The sequence below is a fragment of the Lathyrus oleraceus genome, chromosome 6, assembly GCF_024323335.1.
Source record: "Lathyrus oleraceus cultivar Zhongwan6 chromosome 6, CAAS_Psat_ZW6_1.0, whole genome shotgun sequence".
NCBI lineage: Eukaryota > Viridiplantae > Streptophyta > Magnoliopsida > Fabales > Fabaceae > Lathyrus > Lathyrus oleraceus.
In genome coordinates, this window is record NC_066584.1 from 3,221,787 (window position 1) to 3,248,243 (window position 26,457).

Below are 26,457 nucleotides of genomic sequence, written 5' to 3' on the forward strand. Positions count from 1 at the left end.
TGATTCTTGAATTTCTTCAAGCTCTACTTTCCTCCCACTGGTTCCTTTGGAAATAAAATCCTTTTCTAGGAAAACTCCAATTCGAGCGACAAACACTTTGCCCTCAGAAGGATTGTAGAAGTAATACCCTCTTGTTTCTTTAGGATACCCCACAAATAAGCATTTGTCAGATTTGGGCTCAAGCTTAGTTGAAATTGGTCGTTTCACATAAACCTCGCAACCCCAAATCTTTATGTAAGACATATGTGGTTTCTTACCACTCCATATCTCATATGGTGTCTTTTCAACCTTTTTGGATGGAACACGGTTAAGTGTGTAAGTTGTTGTCAATAGTGCATGTCCCCAAAAGGAGCTTGGAAGATCGGCGTGACTCATCATGGATCGGACCATGTATAACAGGGTTCGATTTCTTCTCTCAGATACACCATTCCATTGGGGTGTTCCAGGAGGAGTAAGCTGGGATAGGATCCCACACTCTTTCAGATGGTCATCAAACTCTAGGCTTAAATACTCACCACCTCGATCTGATCGAAGAGTTTTAATATTCTTACCTAGTTGGTTTTGTACTTCACTCTTGAATTCCTTGAACTTTTCAAAGGACTCCGATTTGAGTTTCATTAGATACATATAACCGTATTTACTGAAATCATCGGTAAATGAAGTACTAAAAACCTCCTCTGGCTGGTATGTTCAGTGGTCCACATACATCAGTATGTATGAGGGCCAAAAGATCATTAGCTCTTTCACATTTTCCTGTGAATGGAGATTTTGTCATCTTCCAAGTACTTTGGGCAGTTTCTCTTCCAGTGTCCGGTCTTACCGCAATGGAAGCAGGCGTCTGCCTTTGTTATGCCTCCACTAGGCTTCAAAGCAGCAACAGTGGGTCTGGGTTTGGCAACTTCCTTGCCTTTCCCTTTATCACCCTGCTTGGTGGGCCTTTTGTTCTGCCTCTTTCCATTTCCGATCATCAGAATGGACTTCCCTTTTGACTTCAGATTCTGCTCGGCAGTTCTTAACATGGCGAGCAGTTCAGGAAGAGATTTGTCCATATCAATCATATTGAAATTTAGGACAAATTGACTGAAACTATCTGGCAACGATTGCAAGATCAAATCAGTCGCAAGTTCCTTTCCGAGGGGAAAACCCAACCTTTCAAGGTTTTCCACATACCCAATCATCTTGAGCACATGTGGACCTACAAGGGCTCCCTCAGCTAACTTGCCTTGAAAAAGGGTTTTTGAAACTTCAAGCCTTTCATGCCTTGCTTGCTCTTGATAAAGCATCTTCAAGTGTTCGATCATATTGAACGCTGTCATGTTCTCATGTTGCTTTTGCAACTCTGAGTTCATGACATCCAGCATGAGACAAGCAGTTTCATTGGCATCATCGACATGCTTCTTATAAGCATCTCTTTCTGCCTTAGGTGCAGAACTAGGAGGTTCCTCTTCAGGAACATGTGTCTCCAAGACATACAGCTTTCTATTATGTTTGAGGACAATCCTCAGGTTTCGGTGCCAATCCAGAAAATTTGTCCCAGACAATTTTTCCTTATCTAGGATTGATCGTAAAATGTTGTTAGAGGTGTTTGCTGTCATGGTAATCTACATAAGGATTAATGAAAATATAAGTATCATTTACATATTTAATTAGGCCTTTAATTAAATATGCTCCCACTATTTTACTCAAAACAAATGACCCTCATCATTTGATTCGGAAAATCCCGTTGGAAGATTTTCTAGTGGGTCGAGATCCATATTTCACTTCGTTCTAAGTCCGCGTAGGCGGATTACACAAAACTAGGTTATTTAGGTAGGAGCTCCTTCCAATTGTATCTCATACAACTCTCGATAATTTCAGTTGGGTGAATAACTCCTTATTCCAATCCATCATATGGATCATTCCCAACTCTTGCTTCTAAACATATATAAGAAAATTATTTTTAAGTTTGACTCATCGTTTTAGCAGTTGGATATCACAATTATCCCATCGCACCTTAACTAATACAAAATATGCACCTCGCGTAGGCGAAACCTACATTATTCGATACCAGTCTTGATGAGTGCTAAAACTTGGAAAGCAAACATATATAATATTCTCATAATTTGTTTAGTTAAGTTTGACCCATTGTTTTAACAGTTGGATATTACAATTATCCCATCGCACCTTACTAATATAGAACATGCACCTCGCGTAGGCGAAACCTACATTATTCAATACTAGTCTTGATGAGTGCTAAAACTTGGAAAGCATAAACTTAATATTTAGTTTGAGGGAATTGCAACTGTCCTGATCTCACCGGCTTATTTATCATATAAATCGTCTCTCACATGCATCAACATATATTCACATGCATCAACATACATACACATGCATCAACATACATACACAATGAAACAGTTATGGCCCCTAGCGCAATTGTTCTCCCAAGCCAATGAGAGAACCTAAGCTAACCTAATAACGATCTAAGCTTCTCCAAGCAAGATCTTCAAGGTTGTCCTCCTTTAATATTGAATTCTTCTCTAAGCTTCTCCAAGCAAGATCTTCAAGGTTGTCCTCCTTTGATCTTCAAGGTTGTCCTCCTTTGATCTTCAAGGTTGTCCTCCTTTGATATTGAAATCTTCTCTTTCTTCATAACATTGTCTTCTTCTCTTTCTTCATAACATTACATTCCAGAAGAAACTCGTTTTACATACGAGGGTTTGAGATGAGAAAAGAAGTTACATTAAGAGATCAAAAGGAGAGGCACGACACGCAGGTCGTATTTAAAACCCAAAACAAAATGAAGGATGACTAAGGTCATAACTGATCACCACAAGGCAATAATAATAAACACATTATTATTATTAATTTTAATTCCTTTAATTACTTAAAACCAAATTAAATTTCGGCGACCGATCATACCACGCAGAGTTAGCCGGGGGTTCCGCTGCCCGGACAGCGGGAACGGGTGTTCCGCTGCCCGGTCAGCGGACGGGGTCAAGGGGGCAGCGCCCCTTGCGAGGTTGAAGGGGCAGCGCCCATGTCCAAAATTTTTAATGAACAATTCATTTGAAATGGACATTGTTTTGCATCAACACAACTCTTGCGTAGTCACAAAACAGAAACCCCGAAAATTCTGCCTCTGTGAGTGTGACGACCGTCACAGGCAATTTTGGATTTGTGAGTGTGACGACCGTCACAAAGCATGTGACGACCGTCACAGGCTTGTTACGACAGTGACAGGGCTTGTTACGACCATCACGCATACCTTGTTATGCTTTGTTACGACCGTTACACAAAGCGCGTGACGACCGTCACGTCCAGCTTGTTACGCTCGTCACAAGCTCGTGACGAACGTCACGCGGCCCAAATAACGGAACTTTGAAAGAGTCTACAGACCTGTTCCAAAAGGCCCTAAATTCACAACTCCTTGACGACACAACCCTTGCGTCGTCACCAACCCTAATGCGCCAATTTCAGACCGTCAAACACACCTCGATTGTTGATTCAATATGATTGATCAACAGGTCATTGCTTCACCATACTAATGTCGGATTCCGAAGCAAATGACCATTGATCGCTCAAAGGAAAACAACCATTTAGTGTTTGAATGAACGAAACAGAAACAATATATCACATATACCGTACTTTGCATTAAGATTACTTATATCATATATAAGTTGATCAGTCTCAATTGCGTAACATATGGACGATCGATGTATCGCTGCTTCACCATACTAATGTCGATACCGAAGCATAGTCAACATTAATCATCCAACTCGTACACTCATGATGCCAAATTTAATTACCCGTTTAATTAATTGATTCATTCTGTCTTTTAATCATATTAATACAGAAAATAAACAGCTATCCGAGTCATGGTTTCGTAAGTGGCTCTGATACCACTGAAGGAGAATTGCGGTCCAAAACGCAGCGGAAATTAAAATTTCCTCCTTTAGAGATCCTTACGAATGGTCACGATCAGTGATAGAATGTTTACCTCTTGTGACGATTGAAACATTTGGTGCAGATCTCTTGTGACGATCAAAACCTTTAATGCAGATCCACAGAGCGATCACGAACGTTGAACGATGACAACGTCTCTACTCAGTCCACACGAACGGATTCCTTCAATCTCAGTGCTAGCTGGTACAAATGAAGGCTTTGAGTGAGAGAGAGAGAGAAAACGAAATTAATGCAACCGCAATGAATGCTTCTGCACAAGGGTTCTATTTATAGAACCACTTGTGTGGGCTTCAAGCTAAAAGGCCCACTTAAGTGTATTTTGGCCCATATCTTATAATATGCCCAAAATCACTTAAGCCCATGGTACCTTACCATATTTCGTATTCTACTCAAGTACACCGTACCTTATGATGTTCTATAATTCACTTAAGGGCACCGTACCTTACGGTATTCCTTAGTTACTCTATCTCTCATCAATCCGTCATTTGTGTGTGACTCTGTAGGTTTTCGTGACGTTGACAATTATATTAAATCACACATTTAACATAATAAACAGTGAGCGGTATCTAGCAACACATCAGTGCTACCCAAGACACGAAATTGTCATGTGATCTGACAATTCCTTCTATGATAATACTTATGTGTATAATTACCCTTTTGCCCTTATGTCTATATTGAACACAAGGCATAGACCGTGTCATCCTTGTCCAGTTCAATATTGGGCCCATAGACATTTATCCTGTTATGCAGGATGGACAAATTTCATCTTGGTCACTCATGTCCTTCAGTATGCTTCGTGGAGTACCCATCAACTGTCTTTATGGTTATCCAGTTATGGACAACGTTGGATCAACAATAAAGCACTCGACTTCACATCTAGGATCCATAGTGGTTTCAGGTTGAAGAGTGGTATACACCATTATCACCATGAGAATAACTTATGACATCTTGCATAACTTTCTATATAGTATTCTCATAGCGGGTCAATCCGGTATAAATATTACTCCTAATATTCATACATATGTTTAAGACTCGATAACTCTTTATCCATGATCCATGAGATATGATCATCAGTCTACAAACATAATAGTCTTAATGCTTTAATGTTATCCCACTTCACACTAAAGCTCGACTACGGATACTTTAAGAATAGTGTCCTTATGTTTAATGTGTTCTCATGATTAAGTCACACTTAATACATTAAACGGACTATCTATTCCAGGGACTTTATTAATCAACCATAATAAAGAAAATGCCTTTTATTATTAATAAATAATTCGATACAAGTACCAAAAAGTATTGGCCTCTAGGGCTTACACCAACAGTTAGTATATGAGTGCTCGACTGAGACGAATCTGGTATGGCTTTATAAGTGTTAAGAAAATTCTCTCATTACAAACTGGCGAATTGAGTTCAATTTTCTAAGATGATGCATTTTGGTAGGTCAAACCTACGAATAATTCGCCTCCAATAAAGATGTCGCACTCTCCATTGTAATCTTTGACATTTTCTCTCTTTATATCCACTTGGTGAAGCAATCCACTTCTACATATAAGAATTGTATATGTCTTGGAGCCAGTGGGAATGGTCCAAGGGTTTCAACTCCCCGCATATGGAATGGCCACTATAAGGTAACTGAATGGAGGACGTCGATTGGAACATGACTTGGGTCTGAGAATTATTGACACTTGTCGCACTTGTTGACAAAATCAGTGTTGTCACTTTGCAAGGTAGACAAAAAAATATGGTATTCAATAACTTATTCACCATTATTCTTCCCTTATGTGGTTTTCATGCACGTCTCTGTGCACATCCATTAGTACCAACATTCCCTCGTTCTCATTGAGGCACCTCGACATTGGTGTTGCTCTTCCCATTTATATAACTTTCTTACAACCAAAGTATATTTAGGAGACAACTTTTTGATTTGTCTCGCCTCCTCGTCATCTGAGGGAAAATGCTCGCTTATTAGGTATTGGATTATATGCGACATCTAACCCTTGTCATTAACTTTGTCGACATCAATACTTTTGTCAACCTCTGGACTAGAGGCATGTAATGTTTCTTGTATTACTATTTTGTTGTGCCCTGGTTTCATTGTGCTAATGAGTTTTAACAAAAGATCTGCTTGAGAGTTTTTTTTCTCTAAGCATATAAGTTACTTAAGAGAAGTTAATATGTCTAGCTAACTCATAGGCAATTTACAAATATTTTATGAAACATGTTTCCTTAGTTTGGTACTCGCCGTCAACTTGAGCGAGTACTAGTTAAGATTCAATTAAGGTTTAAGCTTAAGTGAATACTCATCATCGCCATCGGCTTGATATGTTCACCAAATCATTGTCAAGATCAATGTTCAAGAATTGCTTAGACTTGATCAAATTTGTTGAAAAGTGATTCAAGCTTTAAAGAAAGCATCAAGGTGGTTGATGGTTAAATTGGCATCATCTCTAGTTTAAAGTCAATGTGGAGAATTATTGAAATATACCTTAAAACTACAAGTTGAAAAGACAAGGAAAAAAATACATATTTCGCTACTGACAGATTTTCAGGCTTATTTGTTAATGGTTAATAAAGTTGCATGTCTCTGATACATTAAGGGGGAGTAACCCATATGGCTTTGTTGCTTGTCTCTCAAGCTTTACTTTGAATTTAGTTTCATATATGAGTATCCTCTTCAATTGTGCATCTTTTAGGATCCTTTTTTTATTCGTGTTTTTAGCATGCACAATTCAAACTGTTTGTGTTTGAGTACGAACATTATGCTTTAGGTTAATTAGTCGATTTTTGTTGAACAAGAACCATAATTGAGATTGATTGAAGTTATTTCAAAGGTAGAATCTCAAAACATAGTTGAAAATGTGATTTTATTGAGATTTTGGATGTGTGAGTCGAATCACATACATCCATGAGTTGAATCAAACTAGGCAGTGAGGAATATGATGTTTCCGGAGATTGTGAGTCGAATCACATGTAGCTTCTGATTAGAATCATGCAGCTTTGAGTCGAATCACAGTGTATGTTTTAATGGAATAAAATATCCTTTTCCAGCCACTGCCTTCTTTGAGTCAAATCATAGCCATGCCCTAACTTGAATAACAATCCTATGTCAGTCGAATCATAGCTTTACTTGAGTCGAATCACAAAAATGGGTTTCCTCTTTTAAGTGTTGATCTTGTTTCTCGTTACTTTACAAACTTGACTCAAATCATCAAATGTTCTTGACTCGAATCAAACATGAATTTTTCACTTCTTTTTGTGCTTCATCTCCAATACCTATAAACCATTTTCATCTCTAAACATTTCAAAAGAGTTAATGCTAGAAAACAAATTACTTAGTTGATGATTTGAAAACATTATCAAAGTGTTTAAATCTTTCTTGAACAAATTGCAATTGATTTCTTTCATCTTCAATCTCATTATTTTTTCCATTGTTGCGTTAATCTGAATCTTATCTTGATAGATTCGTGATTGATTGAGGAGATTCATTTTTGGATTTAACATTTCTTTGATGGTTTGTTTATGATTTTAGAGGCTTGCAAGAGTATGTGGTATTGTGACTGGTGTGAAAATTATAATGGAAAATAAGAAGGTTCTTCTCTCCAGGGTAACCTTAGTAGCAATGTGTGGAAGTATAGTTATTATCAATCAACATATAGTTATTATCATTTTTGCTATAGTTATTATCATTTTAACATATGAAAGTATGTGAGTTATTTGCATTTTACATATAGTTTGAGTGATTTATATGTCAGTGGAAGTCAGAAAAATGGTAAAAAAAAGGAACGCGATGAATTTTCAGAAGGATTCACAAAGTCTATTTTTTAGCATATTGCACATCATGATAGACCAGTGGTATTTTGATCGTATCTATAACGTCGTAACTCATAATAACATGGGACCTACGACAAATAAAAGATAACATAACGGGCTACAACTTTTATGAAGACACCAAATGTTAATTCTGAATTGTTTGCCCATACATGTATCAACTGTCTCATACAAATATTTTCCTTTAAACAATTATTTGAAGTTTTGAGATATTTTGAGTTCCGCTGCAAGATTTTGAAAAATATTCATGAGGTTACATGTTATGTTTTGAGTAGCGTCATAAATGGTGAATTTCCTCTTTTATATTAAGAGTCGTGGTTTAGGGTATTATAATCACTATATATGTATTGATCAAGAGCACAAGGGGTACTAATCCTGGATACAAAAGTCATACACTAGATAAAACAACAACAAAATAAAACGAACCGAGAAAAAGAAAGTTGGTCGCAACTAAAAACAAAAGCTAAAACAAAAGCAACAATTCATAGTAGCAGAAAATAAGCAAGATGCCTACGTCAAAACAGGAACAGTCAGGATATAGAAAAACACGAACAATAACATGGATTATTCTACTATCCCTTACACAAGAAGCCAACTTGACCCTTCATTTATGCAAGAAACCATTCCCACAACAAAAACTATATATGGATAGCCAACATCATAGTCGCTCATACACCCACCTAAGAAAAATAAACTTATTTGATGTGTAAGTATTTGAGTGCACAATCTAAGAGGGGGTGAATTAAGTGTAATGGTATTTTTAGATATTTATGATACTTTTCTAGTTTCTTAAAATTTTCCGGAATTATGAACGATAAACGAATGATAAACAAAAATGTAAAGTGAAGTAAAGTAAATGAACACAATAATGTATACTTGTTCCCCTTATCAATCAATGGTACATCTAGTCTTCTGACACCCAGAGTTATTAATAGCGGATAGCGGAGCGGCCGATCCAAAAAGCGGGATAGCGGGATAAGTTTTTGTCCATATAATTATATAATAATTTATAAAAAAAATATGTCATATACTTAATGAAAATTCAAACTTAAAATCTTAAAATTTAAACATATAGAAGATTCACAACATCACATCTTAAAATTTAAAGTTCAAACTTAGAACTATTATATGAAAATTCAAACTTAAAATGCAAAAGATCATCATCAAAATGTATTCTTCATATATCATCAAAATATTCCTCCAGTTATTCATCTTCATCATCTTCTTCATCATCTTCTGCCACCACTTGTTGTGCCCTAGATGCACTTGCACCTTCAAGTAGTCTTGACCTCCTAGTGTAAATTACAGACTCATTAACCCCCACTTGCTTCGGTAACTTGTGCCCAAGTTAAATCATCATCTTCATGAACCAAATCGACTTGTAAAGGTTCACCATCTTCTCCCATCTCTCCCATCTCTTCCACCAACCATTGAGTGTGATAATTAATTTCACCAAATTCCATAGGATGAATCTTGTCCCAAATTTCAAATCTTTCAACCAATGCTTGGTTATACTTTATGAAGTCTTGCAACCTTTGATGCTCCAACTTATTTCGCTTATTGGAATGAATCTAAAATACAATAATTTGAAGTATTAATTTAATAATACTTGAATATAAGATAATTTAATATCCTATTAAAAAATTAATACTTACATGCTCAAAGATGCTCTAGTTATGCTCGCATCCGGAAGCACTGCAACCCAAACTCAACACTTTAACAGCAAACAATTGCAAATCAGGACTTTCAGCTCCATAAGACTTCCACCATTCAGCTGCAAGTAAAAAAATCAATAATTGTTGACTTGGAGCTAATTGTCAAATTCCAATAATTGTAAAAAAATTAACTTCCATCTTACCTGGAGCTAATGTCATCCTTTGTCTAATTATCGCTCTTATACCAAAGACACCTGTAGCACCCTTGTACTGTGCCAATTGGACTGAAATTTTGTCTTCCACTTCATCACTTTCACTAAGTGTCTCAATGCATTTACGGAGGCCTCTCACCAATTTAAGATCATTCTCAATTTCTGGTTTCTCATAATAATATTCAGGATTAAGATAGTAACCTGCAGAATGTAATGGATGATGAAGTTGACACTCCCATCTTTTATCAATGATGTCAAATATGGCTTTATACTTGCTTGAATTTGAATTAAAAGCTTTTTCAATTGATTCTTTGGCTACCCCAATTGCGGCATATGTGTAACTCATTGCGGGTTTTCTTTCGTAATCAACCATTCTTAGCATATCTACAAGAGGCGCCATGACCTTAAGAGTGTACACAACATCACTCCCAAATGATGTCATAAGTACAATACTAGTTGCCCTTTTTCCTTTAGCATCCTTGGCACAATTGGAACTCACTCATTCATCACAAGTGAACATCTTTCTAAGCTTATTTTTTAGCTCTTGCAACCTTTGTAGAGTAAGGAAAGATGTAGCAAATTTTGTCACTCCATTTTTAACCAATCCAACATTGCCGGTAATCTTTCTCATTATATTCAAAGCAAATGTGTGGTTATAAATGTAACCCACAACCTTAACTCCATTTTTTATAACCTTATCAACCTTTGGAATTTTTCTTATGTCTTCTAACATAATGTCGATATAGTGGGCTGCACATGGAGTCCAAAACATGTTTGGCCTTTTAGAAATTAATATTTTACCCGCTGCTACATAATTACTTCCATTGTCGATAATCAATTGAACAACATTTTGTTCACCCATTTCCTTAACAAAAGTGTCCAACAACTCAGCCAGCTTATCCCCCCGTCTTAGCATAGTCAGAAGCATCGACACTTTTCACAAACATAGTTCCCGCCAAACAATTGGCCAAGAAATTTATCAAGGTTCTACCTTTTCTATCCGTCCAACCATCTGACATGATTGAACATCCATATTTATTCTTTTGAACCTTGTGATTCTTCAACAAATTTTATATATATTCCAACTCCTTTTGAAGGAGTGGAACCCTAAGTTCATGAAAACTTGGCAGTTTCAAATGAGGACCATAGCTTCCAACGGCTTCCAGCATCAACTTAAAGGCTTTTGCATTTACTACGTTAAAAGCAATTCCACACGTGTAAACAAAGCGAGCAATATATTGCACGGTTCTTGCCCTCACTTCTTTATCACAAGCATCATTGAGGCTTGTGTCCTTAGTCTTCTTAAAGACTAAATCCAATGGTTATTTAGTTCTCTTGACAACCATTGAAGATGTCTCAGCAAGCCTCTTTCCGCTTCAAATTCGACTTATTTCCTCAATTTCATTTGTCTCATTCGCATCTAACTGGACCAACACTTCTTCTATTGCTCTTTTAATCCTCTATTTCTCAACCATGTCGGCATGTAATATTGCTTTAACTTCCGCCGATATTTTCAAGCAAGCAACTACATCACCTTTTATTCCTAATTGATGCTTTTTTGCTCTACTAATTCCCCCACTACTAGTCATATTACAAAAATCACATGTTACTTTCTTCTTGTTATTTATATCCTTCCAATAATTATATTGCCATGTTATATCAATATTAACACCGCTTGGTTTGAAGGTTTGACCACATGAAGCAACCGAAGTAGAATTCAGTGTAGAGGAAGATGTTGCCATGATCCTTTTATAAAAATAAACATAACAAATAATTTATAAATATAAACCGAAACAAAGTTAATAAACATAGAAAATAAACATAATATTTAATGAACATAACATATAAAATTTGTTTATATATTTCTCAGTATTAGAGGTTGAAATAAACATAACAAATAACAAATAAAATAACATAGGAAATAAACATATCAAATAAAATTATAAACATATCAAATAAAATTAATATAAACATGATTAAAATAAAAAAATAATATTATGAACATAACAAAGTTAATAAAAACATAATTAAAATAAATATAACAAAGTTAATATAAAGTATAACCATAGTTAAAATAACAAAGTTAATATGAACATAATAAACATAAACACAGAGTTATCAAAATATAAACATAATAAACATAACAAAATATAAATATAATAAACATAACTTACAAAGTTAAAATAATATAGAAAAACAAAGGAGAGGAGAGAGGGAGACCGTCGGAGGAAAGAGTATAAGAGAAACTGCCGGAGAGATAGTGCGCGCGAGAGAGACAACCGGAGATGGAGGAGAGCAATGAGGAAAGTAGGGAGAGTGAGGAGATGAAAAGTGTGAAGAAAGGAAAAGAGGAGCTAGAGCAAAGGCAAACAACGATAAGTAGAAGAGGAAAACAGAAAAAAAGAACCTTTTAAAAGTTTTTAAATATAAGGGTAAAATAGTAATTTTGAAAAGAAAAAATTAAAAAAAAAAACAGAAACGGCGGCGACCGCTCCGCCCCAGGTGCGCGACGTGACCCGCGACCTGGGATCTCGCCGAAATCGGCCGCGATCTCAAATTAGGAAACGCTCCCCCTTATGCGCGCGAGGAGGGGCAGCTCCGGCCGGACCGCCCGGGATCGCGCCGAGAGCGGCCGTTTTTGATAACTCTGTTGACACCCCGTGAGAGATTTTCACTATTTTTAGATCTTTGTACAAGCTTCACACCAAAATTTATCCTACAATCTTTCAACAACAAAAAAGAAACACATCATTTCCTTGATTTCACAAATACACCAACAACTATGGTGGACTTTGAATCAAACCAATTCAAATGATCTTTCTCAAACAAATAGAAAATATATCACTTTCCATTTACAAATAATTTTAGAAAGTCCACACACTTTCTTTACAAATTAATTCACCACACACTTGGTGAACAATTACAATACTTGAACAAATTTAAAAATATGAAGTTGTTCTTAAATTAATTTCAATAGACAATTGATCTTCTTTTAGAAAATTCTTAGATAAACATAAATATAACACGTACTTTCAGAATCGGCCAATCATAACTTTTTTATTAATTAGAAAATAAAAATAACATTTTCTCTCTCCTTCATAATCACAACCACCCATGATTCCACTTAGAAAAAAAATTAAATCATAACTTATTGGATGTTTCTAAGAATATGGATTTAAGTTTGTTTTCGTGCAAGTATTTCTCTTTTTTCTTTCAATATACAATCCAATAATATATGAATCTTAAGTGCTCAAAAAATATTATGAAACTTTTATGAATGATTTTAAAGTTATGCATAAAGTTTCAAGTTTTTAAAAAAGAATGAACACATAGAAAATTATTTGAATTGATGTGAAAAATTAATAATGAAAGAGATAATTTAAAAACTAATGTATTTTGCCTTAAATACATCCTAAAAAATCTCTATAAATTAATGCAAAAGTTTGAGACATTTTTACAAAGGTTTGCAATATTTTAAAATGACAATTAGGCACGACAACATAACTTGTATCTGCGGGTATCCACCCGAACTTGTTCCGAAGTTGACGGAGAAAATCCACTTTGACTGAGTTTGAGTTTTCCCCGATTATAAAATATGAGGATGGATCGGGTAATGGGGACACTAGTACCCACCCCGAACCCGCCCTCGTTTATTTCGTTATATATACTATTATTTATTTGTGATAATTTATAATATTAAATAAGTGACTAATATTTTGATATTTTTATTTGTATTAATTATTTAAAATATTTGAAATGTGTGTATGAAATTTTTTTAGATTGTTTTATTTTATTATATGTAATGTAATTTGATTTTGAAAATAAATAAATATTTATATTAAAAATTTTGATTTCACTAAATGCATGGTGACAGGGCGGGGATACCCGAACCCAATCTCAATCCGTTTGAGTTTGGGCGGAAAACGAGGATTGTTTTGGGATTTAGGTTTGGGTTTGTGGAAGGTACAAATCATTCTCGACTTGTCCCGTTGTCATGCCTAATGACAATGGTTTATTAAAAGACATAATTTTAAATTCTATTCAGGACTTGTTAAGCCGTTTTAACGGACACCTGACTTAACAAGTGCAGGACGAGTTTTGAATTTCAAATAATTTTTTAAATTTCAAACAATATCAGGTTTTGTTAAGTCAGTTAACCATATTTGAATTAAAAAGTGCAACAAATCTGACTTAAAAAGTTTTGACTTTTTTTTTTAAGTAAGCATTTTATGTCTTTACTTCAAAGATTTGTATGCATGATAATTTGAAAACTTTAGATATGAAAGTTATTATTATTTTTTGAGTATCTAAAGTTTATGCATAATGAATTGTAATTCAGTACATTAGCATCAAGATCAATTTCCTTTACTTTCAAAATATTCGTAAACTTATGCATTCTTGATTCTTGATTCCAAACTTTTTCTACTTTAATATTTCTTATTTGATAAATTTTTCTCTTCTTCAAAACTAAACTAAGAGGACGATAGCATCTTCTTCACACGATGTAGTCCACTCGAACTTGCAATCCGCAATCTAGATCAAGCTTGGTTTTAATAAAATTTCAAATTAGAAATACATAAACCCGGATTGATATTCCAATCTACCCAACAAATCTCAAATGACCTTTACGTAATGACAAAAACTACTCCCACATTCTAAGTTTAATATGATTAACTATTTTTTCAACCACCTTTAAACAAATTGCAATTTATAGTCCATAAACTGGACAACCAAATCGAAACCTAAAAACGACAACTCATCTTACCATTAAACTCATTCTTGCAATTGACAATAAATTGATCCCAATGAATTATGGATGCCATTTCGCTCTCTGCCATCTACACGCCTAACAAACTGTAAATCTACTTCCAAACTTGAACGCTAACCACACAATTAACGAACAAATGCAATACATTTTCTTTTTCTTTGAAGCAGAGTAGACACACTTTGTTGTGTGCACCTCCGATGACACCTCACTCACAAAGTTTGTACTTGGTCAGCAGTCTATGGAGTAACAATTTCTAGCCGAAGATTTTGACTTTACTCGCCAACTTACACCCCCACAAGAAATTTAATGCAGACTATAAATCAGGCTCGGTAGCAGACCATATCCGCTTTGACTTTTCCAACGCCATAAAGTTGTTGTGAACAGAAAAATCAGTGGTTATTCTTCCACCAACTAAACGAATCAATCAACGATTTGTAGAAGAATGAGAAAGTGTTGAGATCTCTAACTATGAATTTTTATTACATTGTAGTGTCAATTGAAGAGTTCATGAACCTAACTGAGATGAAGTTAAAAGAACTTCAAGCTTCATTATAGGCTCATGAGATGAGGTTGAAGCAGATGAACTCATAAAGGGGGAAGATGGGTGAACAAATACTACGAGCAAGATTCATCAAGAAATATGGGAAAGAGAAGGCGAAACATGAAAATAATATTGTTAATGATGATAAGTCAAGCAAGATTTCAAAGAATCACTCTAATTCAATCAAGAAAGGCATGAGAAACAAGTATTATGGGAAGAAAGTTGACATGAATAAGGTGTAGTGTTACAACTGTCAAGGATTTGACCAATATGCTAGAGATTGTCGAAAAAAGAAGGAAGCGCGAGCGAAAGATAGTGATGAAGTGCATTATGGATATGTTGAAGATAGTGATTCTGATGACGTGTTACTCATGACCAACACATGATTGTGCAAACCAACATGTGGTACCTGGATTCAGGATGTAATAGCCACAAGATTGGCAAACGATTTAACAGAGATCTAGTCATTTACAACCCTTCGAGTTTGCTCCACACACCTGCTGCCGTCTTCTCCTTCGAGACCTGTCGAAGAAACTTATCACCAAGACTCAATATGAAGGCATTGTGGGCTTTCTTGATCATAATCGTCTTCTCCTTCTCCGTTAGCGCAACATTCATCTTCTCGGATCCTTTCAACGCTTCTAACAAACCATGTTGAACCAGTAGGACTTGCATCTTCAAGCGTCACAAATCAAAATCATTCACACCGGTGAATTTCTCAATCTCATATTTCGTTGACGATATCTTGGTCCACGCTCATCGCACCAGTTTGATGTGACAATCACCACACTAGGAACAAATAAAATTATGAGAAAGATTGAGTTTCTTTGAAGAAAAACAAGAAACCTTTTTTGGTTTTACAAGAGAGAGAGAGAGAAGAGAGAGAGAGAGAGAGAGAGAGAGAGAGAGAGAGAGAGAGAGAGAGAGAGAGAGAGAGAGAGAGAGAGAGAGAGAGAGAGAGAAGAGGGAAGAACAAGAACAAGAATTGGTTAAACTATTTTTCTATTCACTTTTTCAATTAGGGCAAAAAAGATTACAAGTGAATAATAACAATCAACGCTTAACCTCCTCTCAACAACATGAGAGAGCATCTTATTTATAGACCCTATAAGCTAACATAAATATTAAGCAACAGATATGTTCGACTCATCCATGTTTGAATAGACTTCGACTACAATATACATAATTCTGTCGAATCATAAAATATCATTGTCGAGACTAGAGTTCAATCCAAAATCGTTGCATTTATGTTTCATAATTAATCAGCTAGAAGAAATATCAAGGTTGTTAGGAAGATTAATAGTGAAATAATTTGGCAAATATTTTCTTTTGTTATATAGAAAGATTGAGAGATACAAGACATAGCAACTTATTAACTCGAAAGCGAGACCACATACTGAATAGTAAGTGTGAGTGTGGTGCTAGAATGCAAGCTAATGTGTAGTTGAATAGTCAACCTATATTAAATTTTTTATAAGGATAATAAATATGAATGGGTGCCCCCAGCATATAGAAAAATGAGTGAATATGATAAATGTGAAATGAAAATCACCATGAATTTTGAAATACCTTTTTCATTTCTCATGTATCTACGTTTTTTTAGTTGAATAGGTGGTTATAAAAAATTGATATATTCTAAATGAGTAATGTATAATGACTTATTTCAGCAAAGAGGCCAAAATCTCACATCAATGTGATTTGTTAAAACCAAACAAACACTTATGAAAAATATATATAGGATTTCAAACAAACAAACATCTTTTAATAAACACAAAGTAACATCACAAGCAGAATTAGCCTGGAACTTACACAAATGATACCAGAATCAAATCAGTGTGACACAAACAAAATAATAGAGAGAAGGACAATAAAAAATGTACATATATATAAGCCTCTCAAACAGACACACACTTTCTAGTTCCTAGTCTTCTCTATATATTATGTCTGTCACAACCAAACTCAAGCAATAAATTTCGGAGTCATGGAGGGGAGGCAAAGAATACAACTGTTATCAGAAGAACTGCAAACCGCCAACGCGAACACACTTGAACTCTTTGAACTGTCGTGGTGTCGATTCACCTCTGCCATTTTCTCTCTGAAATAATCATAATTCAAATGGTATGATAAGTTTAAAAAACCAAAGTAGCAAGTAATCTTTAGAAAAGAATATATGTAGAAAATACCAGTTGAGCTATTTCCCTTTGTTCCCTGCTGAGCTGGAGATATTGACTGTTCGACACGTGGAGAACCCTGCCTACCAGTTGCGCCGGGTAAGGAATGTCTCTTCTTAATGCTGACGTCTTGGTCGTGTACATCTGGACTTGATCTTGGAGAGGAATTTGCATTTATCTTGGCCCTAGCAGATTGTGTAGCTTGCATGAAACGAGGAACAGATATATTGTTACTACTGCTATTATCTTTAGTAGGTTCTTGATCGTTGTGATCTGGTTTTATCGAGCCAAATGAATTGCGTCTTTTTCCATTCAGATGATCCTTAGGCAACTGTTCTTTACTACCTTTTGATCCTGAATCGGGATTTGCATTCGCAGGAGACTTGTTACCGATAGACACTCTTGAGCCTGAATCGTTGTTTGAATTTGCAGGAGACTTGTTTCCGACAGACAGTACCCTACGTCTGCTGCTTGATCCAGTCTTGATGATTTTATTCTCTTTAGGTTTCACTGAAACCTGACTTGAAGGTGTTCCTTGAGATTCAGGAATTGTCATATAGCTTCCTGGTGAAGCTTCGGGAGATAACTTGAAATCCTGCCGAACAGTCTCGGTTTGTTCTGTAACCAGGTCAGATGCATTTTTCTCAGGCTCAAGAGCAGGCTCTTTGGAGTTCACTGAATCAACAATATTGCCACTGTAGCCGTTAACATTTTCTAATTGATTCGAACTAGAGATAGGTAAGTTAGAAGTCAGAGGGGCAGAAGGAGTGCCGGCCTCAACACTGCGACCAGCTTTGTTTTCAGGATTAACTATCCCTTCCACTAAATCTTTGGCATCGTGCTCGCTTTCCAAAGTCTCTGATCTGTCAGGCGAATCAAGAGTTGAAGAAATAGAGAGTACGGTACCACTTTCAGGATCACCGATTCTAGAAGGATAGGGTGTAGAATTCTCAGATGAGATGAACTCTTTCGATATATATGCAGTATCTGCTTGTGATTCAACCGATACATCCTGATCGAACAAATAGCTTGGCCTACTCGAATTCGCATTTGAACTCAGCTCTTCAAATTTTGATTGCGCAGCAATAAATGCTGGGTTGCTTAACTTCCTTGATACACATGCAGTTTTCTTTCCGTCGGTCTCTAACTTACCTATCTCACCATCGACGTCTCGATCCTGAGAACCAGGATCCTGTCCGACACTTGCGTTTGATTCTGTTATTTCATTTCGGAAAGAATCTATTTCAGAAGAGACTTCTTTAGCATTATCTGTAACCGTCTTTTCAGGAGGACCCTCTTCCAGCTTATCCTTTATAAGGGAAGATGTAGAAGCGCTTGCTTGAAAGTATGAGTTAGTATCATCGTAAGTAGAGGTTTTCTCTTCGTCCTCGGATGGTAGAGGTGAATCAGCTAACTGAAGAATAACTTCAGATGGAATATCTGTTTCCAATTGAGATACACGGGTGCTCTCGCGGGTTTCATCCAATTGTTCTGACGTACTAACTGGCTTTTTATTTTCTGCCGAATCTTTTGCCGAAACAGACATCCATCTCTCCAACCATTTCCAAGCAGAGTCACCTTCAGAAGGATTACATTTGACATGGATAGATTTGTTTTTCGGCGTCGATTCCATCAGCTTCAATGAACCGAAACGACAGAATATTTAGTATGAATGAACAAACAGATGATGTTAAACATGCCAAACAAAAAACAAAATGTTAACTGTACCTGACGGGCAAATTTATTGCTGAGAAGCTTTTCCACAGAACCGTGCTTTGCATTTGATATGGCCGTCTGATGCTCATTATCCTAAATCACGGTAAAAATAAGCCGACACATTTAGTAATGCAAATGTAGTAACAGATCTCTTCAATGAAAACATTATCGTAATCTCAGGCAAGACTCAAAACCACGACTACTAATCGAAAAACTTCGGCAATGTGCGGTATCAAGCATGAAATTAGTAGCTACTGAGAAAACAAAACATTTAATCGATTGCGCTCGAGCGTGATACTTGATAATAAACAAATTCAAATAAATATACCAAAGTTTTTGAGTAATCATTTTTGCCATTTGAATGTGACTGCTGAGCTTGTCGTGCTCGGACAAGGAGCTGCATTTTAACAATAGCTTGAACACATCGCAACGTTCCTACAGCATGCCTCCTAACTAAGTGCCCGCGAACAGCAGCTTGCAACTTCACTACATTCTTACTCTTTATCAGTGCTCTCTGAGCCTGAAAGAAACAAGAACAAAATATTTATAAAAAGACATTTACTGTTTTATTCTCAAAAAGGTTCTAGATCCGCTATGATGCAAGATACAGACTTTGACACATCAACACCGGTAATAATTTGATAAAATGGACCAGACACGTCTACCATTTCAAGTATCGGTTAGCGCTACGAAGGAAAAAAACATACCAAATATCCTCTAACGGAAGCCTGGATGATTATCACAGCAGATTCCAGTAGATTGACATCCGCCTTATCCTCAGTTTCAGTGACAATTGTTTCCGGCACTTCTGAGTATGCATTGGAGGATAACTGAGGCTTCTCATTACAGAAATCTGTTGTACAAATCTTCTCAACAACAATAGATTCAGCCGGAGATTGAAAACTAACACTTGAATATTCCGAAATCTCCTTATTTGCCGAAGTTGGAGTCTCTGTTGCTGCTATCACAGTATTGCTAAGCACGCGATGCCTCGCAGATCTCTTCCGAAAACTCCAACCACGCTTATCATTAGAATCCTTAACCTGGAAAATGTTCATAATCCATGCTCATGAACTTAATTCACTCCAATTATTAAGTTAAAAAAAAAACAATAATCAATTATTAATAATAATCAGATCAAGTAACATTTTCCAGCATTCATAAACAGCTCCATCATATCCATTCCTAATCCTTAGATCAAACTTCAAAGATCACAAAAGAACAAGAAATTCAAAAAATAGTTATCCTTTTCAAGAGCATTATCTTATCCAAAACCACCTTGTAGATAATCAATTATGAACCTAACCCATCATAAGTGAAAATGAATGAAATCTTCAATATAAATCCAAAAATAGAAAGAGGAACAAAAAATCAAAAAACATGAAACAACAAATTCATCAATGCAATAGCCTTGCATAAAGACAACAACAACCGAAGTTCGTAACATGATGAACACAAACAACCTCGGATCACACAAAAACAAAACCAAAAAACACAGAAAAATACAAATCAAAAACATAGTAAAATTAAACCTCGGAATCAGTCAAAGACCTCACCTCAGAAACAACTCGTTGATCTTGTTCTTTCTCACCACCACCACCGCATGTGATTAGTCTTAAACAGGAGCTAGATTTCACCATAGCTATGTGTATGTTTCACACTCTTCTTCAGTCTCTTGTTCTTCTTTTGCGAACAAAACAAGAACAACTATGCAGTTACCATATGCTATGTTGGAAAATGTAACAACGGTAAGTTTAAAAAACACGGACCTCAAAATTCTTCTTCAATTTACCTTAATGCTTTGCTTTCAAGTCCGTCTTCCTTATTTTCAAATTTTAAAATTTTTTTTCTCTTAAAAAAAGTAATAATACTAACTCTTTCCTTAAATTAATACATTTTATAAAAATAAATAAATACTACTAAAGTACAAAATGAAATAAATGTTGTGATATATATTTTGAAATTATGCTACTTTTTGGATTTAAGTACTAGTATTAATAATGTTTAGCTTTATGGTAGTATGTTAGATTGAAAAAAGGGAATTAGTGATTATTACTCGTTGATTTTTGATAAATTGAGTATGTTGAATTGGTCTTTGCTTTTGTTGTTGGAATCAGTAGCGAGAAACTCACTCTTTAAGAAGTAAAGATATTTTTATTTTAAGAAAAGACATCTCTCTAATAATACTACTATTACGTTTACGCTTTACACATGTTGATGTAGCTGTTTCATGAATGATTCTAAGATAAGTTTAACTATATTTTGGTATAATAAGATAGGATAAGCATTGCATAGTTTCTTCAATTTTACAACTTAATGCTTCTTGCTACCAATTTGGTTAATACAATAATAATTTTTTTATTCAATTGCATTTTTATTACTTTCAACTTAACTAGATGTATAAATTTGAATCTTGTAATGCACAAGTGAAAATTTTAATACTTCAAGAATCAATTTATCTCAAATTCATTTTATTTGATCCAAAAAATATAATAATTTATATGTTAAGAGTAATGCATAATTTTTTATCTTCATTTTTATTACACTCATCTTGAATCTTGAATTGATTTGAAGGTTGAAGTGTTAACTATGCAAATCCATCTCGCGCCACTGTATGAGATTGGAGTCATTCAAGATCACCGGTTATCCAACTATTCTCTTTTTTGGTTTCTTAGTGGAGGTAGAGCATCCCTTTCTGGTTTCCGAACGAAACAATGGCGATGTATGTGGGAATCAACTTATGATTCCTACATTTTCCACGGAAACCACGCCGGCTTCTTAAATAACATCCAACAAAATTGAAGCTCTAAGTCTAGATTCTCACAGTTTCAGATACAGATCTCCAACTTACCAGTTGATAAGCTCCTCAAGTTAATATATCAGAAACACATTCAACTTCTGATTCCAATAGTTTCCACGAATTCACATGCACTTTCTAGTTTCATCATTCATAACTCCCTCATATCTCATAATCGAGAGCGCTTAGAAGCGAAAGCAGAGATTTGTCGTGTCGATTTAGTTAACTGCCATTTCTGCCTCAAATCTTCGTCGCCAGCCTCTCTGATTTCCTCGAGAGCCCCACAAAGTAGCAAAATGAAGAATCTCATATCTAGATCTAGGGTTATGCCAGAGGCTAAAGGAAGGTTCCATGAAGGTCGGGCCGAAAACTTGTGTCCACCATCCAATCTAATGTCACCTGTATTTCCCACTGATATTGGGGTACTTACCAGGGAGACATCGAAGATATCACAAGTTTGTATTTAACATCGGGTGCAAAGTGGGTGTCAAGACGTCCAATATGGGTACCAAAGGATCTATGACCTACACCCCAAACCCCTCATGCCAATTCTAGTAGACCAGAGTGAAGCTGATTAATTCAACTGTATCTTTCCCATGAGGTAGTGGTTGATTCCATCGACGATATATTAATGAACTACCCTATCACTACCATTCTGGGGTAGTATATTATAAAGGGTAAGGCTACATACTCATATATGGCCGAAGTAATAAAGATGGAGAGGGTTTGTCAATCGCGCAATCAGAGATGAGGCATCCCAGGTCTATTTGAGAAGAGAATGAATCAACTATAATCCCAAACTCCTGGTTGGTATCATTTCCCCAAAGGAAAGACTTGACAAGAAGACCAACCTCAATTTCCTCTTTAGAGATCGGAGCAATCGGCCACCTAACTACATATCAATAAAAAATTCAAAACAAGGTACTTTAACACCCCAATCCAACTTAGGGAGACACCTTTAAGAAAAGAGTCTCATCCTTGTTCTTAACTAGAACCTTCCACCTCATAGCCCCAGATAAAGACAGATACAAAAGACTTTAGACATCGTCTAACTAAAGAAGACGCTTCAGAGCGCGAATAGAATTCAACCTGGCATTCCATAGAAGACAACAATTGGAAACTTCTGACACATTCCAACCACTCTGAAGTCAACAAATGATGGTTATTCACTTCCTATTTTATTATCTATTTGTAAGAAATTCAATTCATATGATATATAAAATAAGAAGTGAATAACCATCATTTGTTGACTTATCTGTTGTGTACTTATCTATTTCTTTTTGTTAAAACACTCGGGACAATGAAATGAAGATACAATGCATGTGATACGTTTTCAATACATGCTTAACCGATTTCTATGATTCTAATACGACTTAAATGTATTCTATGTTCGATTACATACTTAACACATTTGTGTGATTTTGATACGACTTAAGTGCACCACCCACATGAATGTGTATTTGATATAGACATAAACATTTTTGCGATTCTAATATGGCTTAAGCACATTTCATGTCTGGTTGTGTATCCGATACAGACTAAACGTACTTATGCGATTCTTATACGACCCAAACGTACACCTCACATCTGAGGTCCATTAAACGCACTTTTAGCTAACTGACACACCCTCCTCCCTCGAATCTAGCTAATCACAAGATGTAGGGGGTGAAGCCTAGAGACACCCACCTCGATCCGAGACAAGTCTCGGGAGAAGGGACGAAGATCCTACACTTGGTTGGGGAACAATCCTCTATGATGTGAAGCACAATACAAAGTACAACTACAAGAATCCGACTTCGTCGATTAGATGCCTTATCTTAGAGAACACAAACAAAATTGCTAAATACGACATACAAATCAATACATTATTGCATCAAACACTAAATACAATGAATGAATATAGCAACATAAAAATGGTAGCTAACATTAATCTATGCACCAAGTTGCAAAAAGCAGGAAAATTCTAGGGGCATGTTTGCCACTTCCTTACAATCAAATGTATTGTTTCTTCCATAAAGCAAATAGTAGAGGCTCTCATGCCCCCAAAATAGACATTCCTTCATAGCCGATGAACACCGGTGATTCGACCTAAATTCTAAAGTAAATAAAGACTTCCTAAAGGAAATAGCATGCCCGGAGTTATAACAGTTCTTAACGAAGATAATGTTAAAGCAAAGACCAACGCAAAAACTCTAAAGTGAAAAACACTTGAATCATCAAGGTAAAATATTTCTTTTAAATATTAAATGTTATTACATTGGAGGCATAAAAGCCTGAGAAGAACTGCAGGAAATGAAATAGTACAAAGCAAAAGAAAATCAAGCTGAGGTATCTGAAGCGAGGCATTAAGACCAACTCCTAGAGCCACCATAGGGTAGGCTTAAACGGATCCAACTCCTCCGCAGAAATTACAACGTCGGGGAAGAAATTTTTGCATATTTCACAACTCACTCACATACTCCAAGCGCGTCCCTCATAGCCAGCTAAAGAGAATCATGGGGCACCCACTTCAAACCATAAACCTTTTCCTGAATAATTTTCAAGGCCATTGCACAGGCTTCGGTCTCTTAAAGAGAGGTTTTTCGACGCTCTTCCACCAGGTGAGTTTTCTCCTTAAAAGAATTAAAAGCTACTTTATACCGCTTTTTCACATCCTAGAGGGAGACCTCCAACTCAGTCACACGGTGGCCAAAACAAAACGAAGACTGTGTATGTCTGCAACCTCTTCCAAAGAGTTGGCAGCTTTAACATCCTTCTACAGCGCAACAAGCTCCTTATGGAGATTACTGCACATCAGTTCCATAGTTTCGACCTTCCCCTTCCAAGTATCCCTTTCATGGGAAAGACTATCGGGGCCAATACATCACCTTGTTAAATAGAGACGAGAGATAAAATAGTGCCAACTTTGAACATATTATGAGCAGGCTGAGAACCCATTTCCATTTTATCTGCCGCAGGAAGATTTTAGACGAAAGATAGGTCTAGAGTCGAAATAACAACACCAACCTTCTCAGGATTTCGGGGAAGCCGTGAAGAGAAGATATTGGATATCTTTATGAAGGGAGATGTCTCCTTAGAAGTACCACCATCAGCAACCCAAGCCCGTTTTGGAGAACCTTCAGCCCGAGGGGATTGATGTTCCTCAACTCGGACCCTCTTTGCTGAAACCAAAGGCATTATTAATTCTTCTACTATTAAAGTGGTCGCAGCATCTGCTAGTTGATCCACAATAGAAGTGGGATTAGACATCTCTACGATCGAGGCAACAGACGAGACCAAAGCTGTATTAGTGGTGGCCGGAGGAGCAGGCTCGGAAGAGGTAGCCTTAGTATTCGACGCATCCAAAATACCTAGAGTATTTGCAAGGTTGTAGAACATGTTCAACTTGCTTATTTTATCCATGTTATCTTCAAAATGCAATCACACATGTAAAATAACATAAAGGTTTCGCCCTCACAAAACATTTCCCCCCATTCTCTTGGCTAAATACACTCAAAATAACATGAGTATCAATTCACCTTTTCCTCACATCAATATAATACAACTCATTAGGTCTAAAATCATCCTCATGTCCGAGTCCTTATAACTAAGATTGCATTTCCTCCTTCATTGTCACCTCATCCGGGGAAAGATAACTCGGTTGGGTACATAAGGAGTGAGCAGACTGATTAAAATGGAGCTTAGAAAATACTATGGGAAAGAAATTTGACAATATTAAGGAGGGTCGGTAGGGATGTAATAAAAAATAGAATGAGTTGTAGGATTAATGGGCTTCACCAATATGAAACGTCTTAGACAATTGCTTCAATTCATAGTGAATGAGTCGAAAGGTTGAACGGGGGGAAGTATATGAGCCACTAATTACGAAAGTTATCCAGGAAAGTATGTATCATATGTAAAAGGTAAAAAAATAAGCTAAGAGACGTATTATAGTATTTTTACTCATGACATAATTGGAAGACTCTTACATATGAGTCTGACCTGGATGAAGTTAGGAATGGGCAATCTTCAAAATTTTCAAGACGAATAGCTCAAATTCAGAAAAGGCTGGCCGAAGTCCTATTTTTACAGGAACTCGAAGAAAATGACCATGAAGTCATCAAAAGAGTGCACATCCTCTTTTCCTCTCGCACTGGAAGGACCAACCACTCCCAAGGATCATCGTCCACAATGTCAACATCACTCAAGGCGACCTTAGTGCCTATAGCCGAGGAAATGTTCATTATTTTTGTGTCCATCCAATCATACATCGTCACATCCGACCGATTTCAAAGGTTTAAATGTTTTAGCACCTCAGTATTGCTAGGTTCATGACCTTTATTATGCGTGTGAACTTACATGATAACACATTCCCTTATTTGCAAGTTGGCTCATACCTCATCTTCAGACAAGACAAGAATGGGAGCATAAGGACCACAAAACTATTTGTTATTCTACCAACATTTGATACAAGGGCATCTAGCAACCTTGAAGAATAAGATCTTTCCTCCAAAGAGATCCCAAGTATCCTTTCAAACTCATAATCATCAAATATGAATATGATTTCTGGTCATACATAATCTCTACTAAGAGAGGGGTGAGGAGGATCAGGGGGTGACCCAAATGAAGCTTCGACTTCATAATCGCTCACTAAATCAATATTATTATAGCTCATTCTGACCATAAAATAGGAAAATTTGAAGGTAAAGCTTGAGGTAAAATAGTATATAGTAAAAGGATATTAACGAAGCAGGAGGAACGAAAAAGGCAAAAGCTTTAAGCAAAGATCTGAAACACTTATAGTGATATTCTCAGAGAAGTAGGAATGAATATGTTTCTCTA

The 26,457-nt window shown here is 36.1% G+C and overlaps 2 protein-coding genes across 2 annotated transcripts; both read right to left on the reverse strand.

Moving 5' to 3' along the window:
* Window positions 1–9,089: 9,089 nt before the first annotated feature.
* On the reverse strand, window positions 9,090–10,043 carry LOC127091628 (uncharacterized). Its single transcript, XM_051030315.1, has 3 exons — window positions 9,635–10,043; window positions 9,492–9,550; window positions 9,090–9,347 (listed from the first exon to the last, which is right to left on the reverse strand). Exons 1-3 carry the CDS (start codon window positions 10,041–10,043, stop codon window positions 9,090–9,092), a joined length of 726 nt encoding a protein of 241 aa, XP_050886272.1.
* A 6,628-nt stretch (window positions 10,044–16,671) lies between these two features.
* Window positions 16,672–20,587, reverse strand: LOC127091168 (protein IQ-DOMAIN 32). Its single transcript, XM_051029726.1, has 6 exons — window positions 20,396–20,587; window positions 19,547–19,882; window positions 19,168–19,359; window positions 18,852–18,932; window positions 17,136–18,759; window positions 16,672–17,047 (listed from the first exon to the last, which is right to left on the reverse strand). Exons 1-6 carry the CDS (start codon window positions 20,477–20,479, stop codon window positions 17,028–17,030), a joined length of 2,337 nt encoding a protein of 778 aa, XP_050885683.1. The 5' UTR covers window positions 20,480–20,587; the 3' UTR covers window positions 16,672–17,027.
* Between the last annotated feature and the right edge of the window lie 5,870 nt (window positions 20,588–26,457).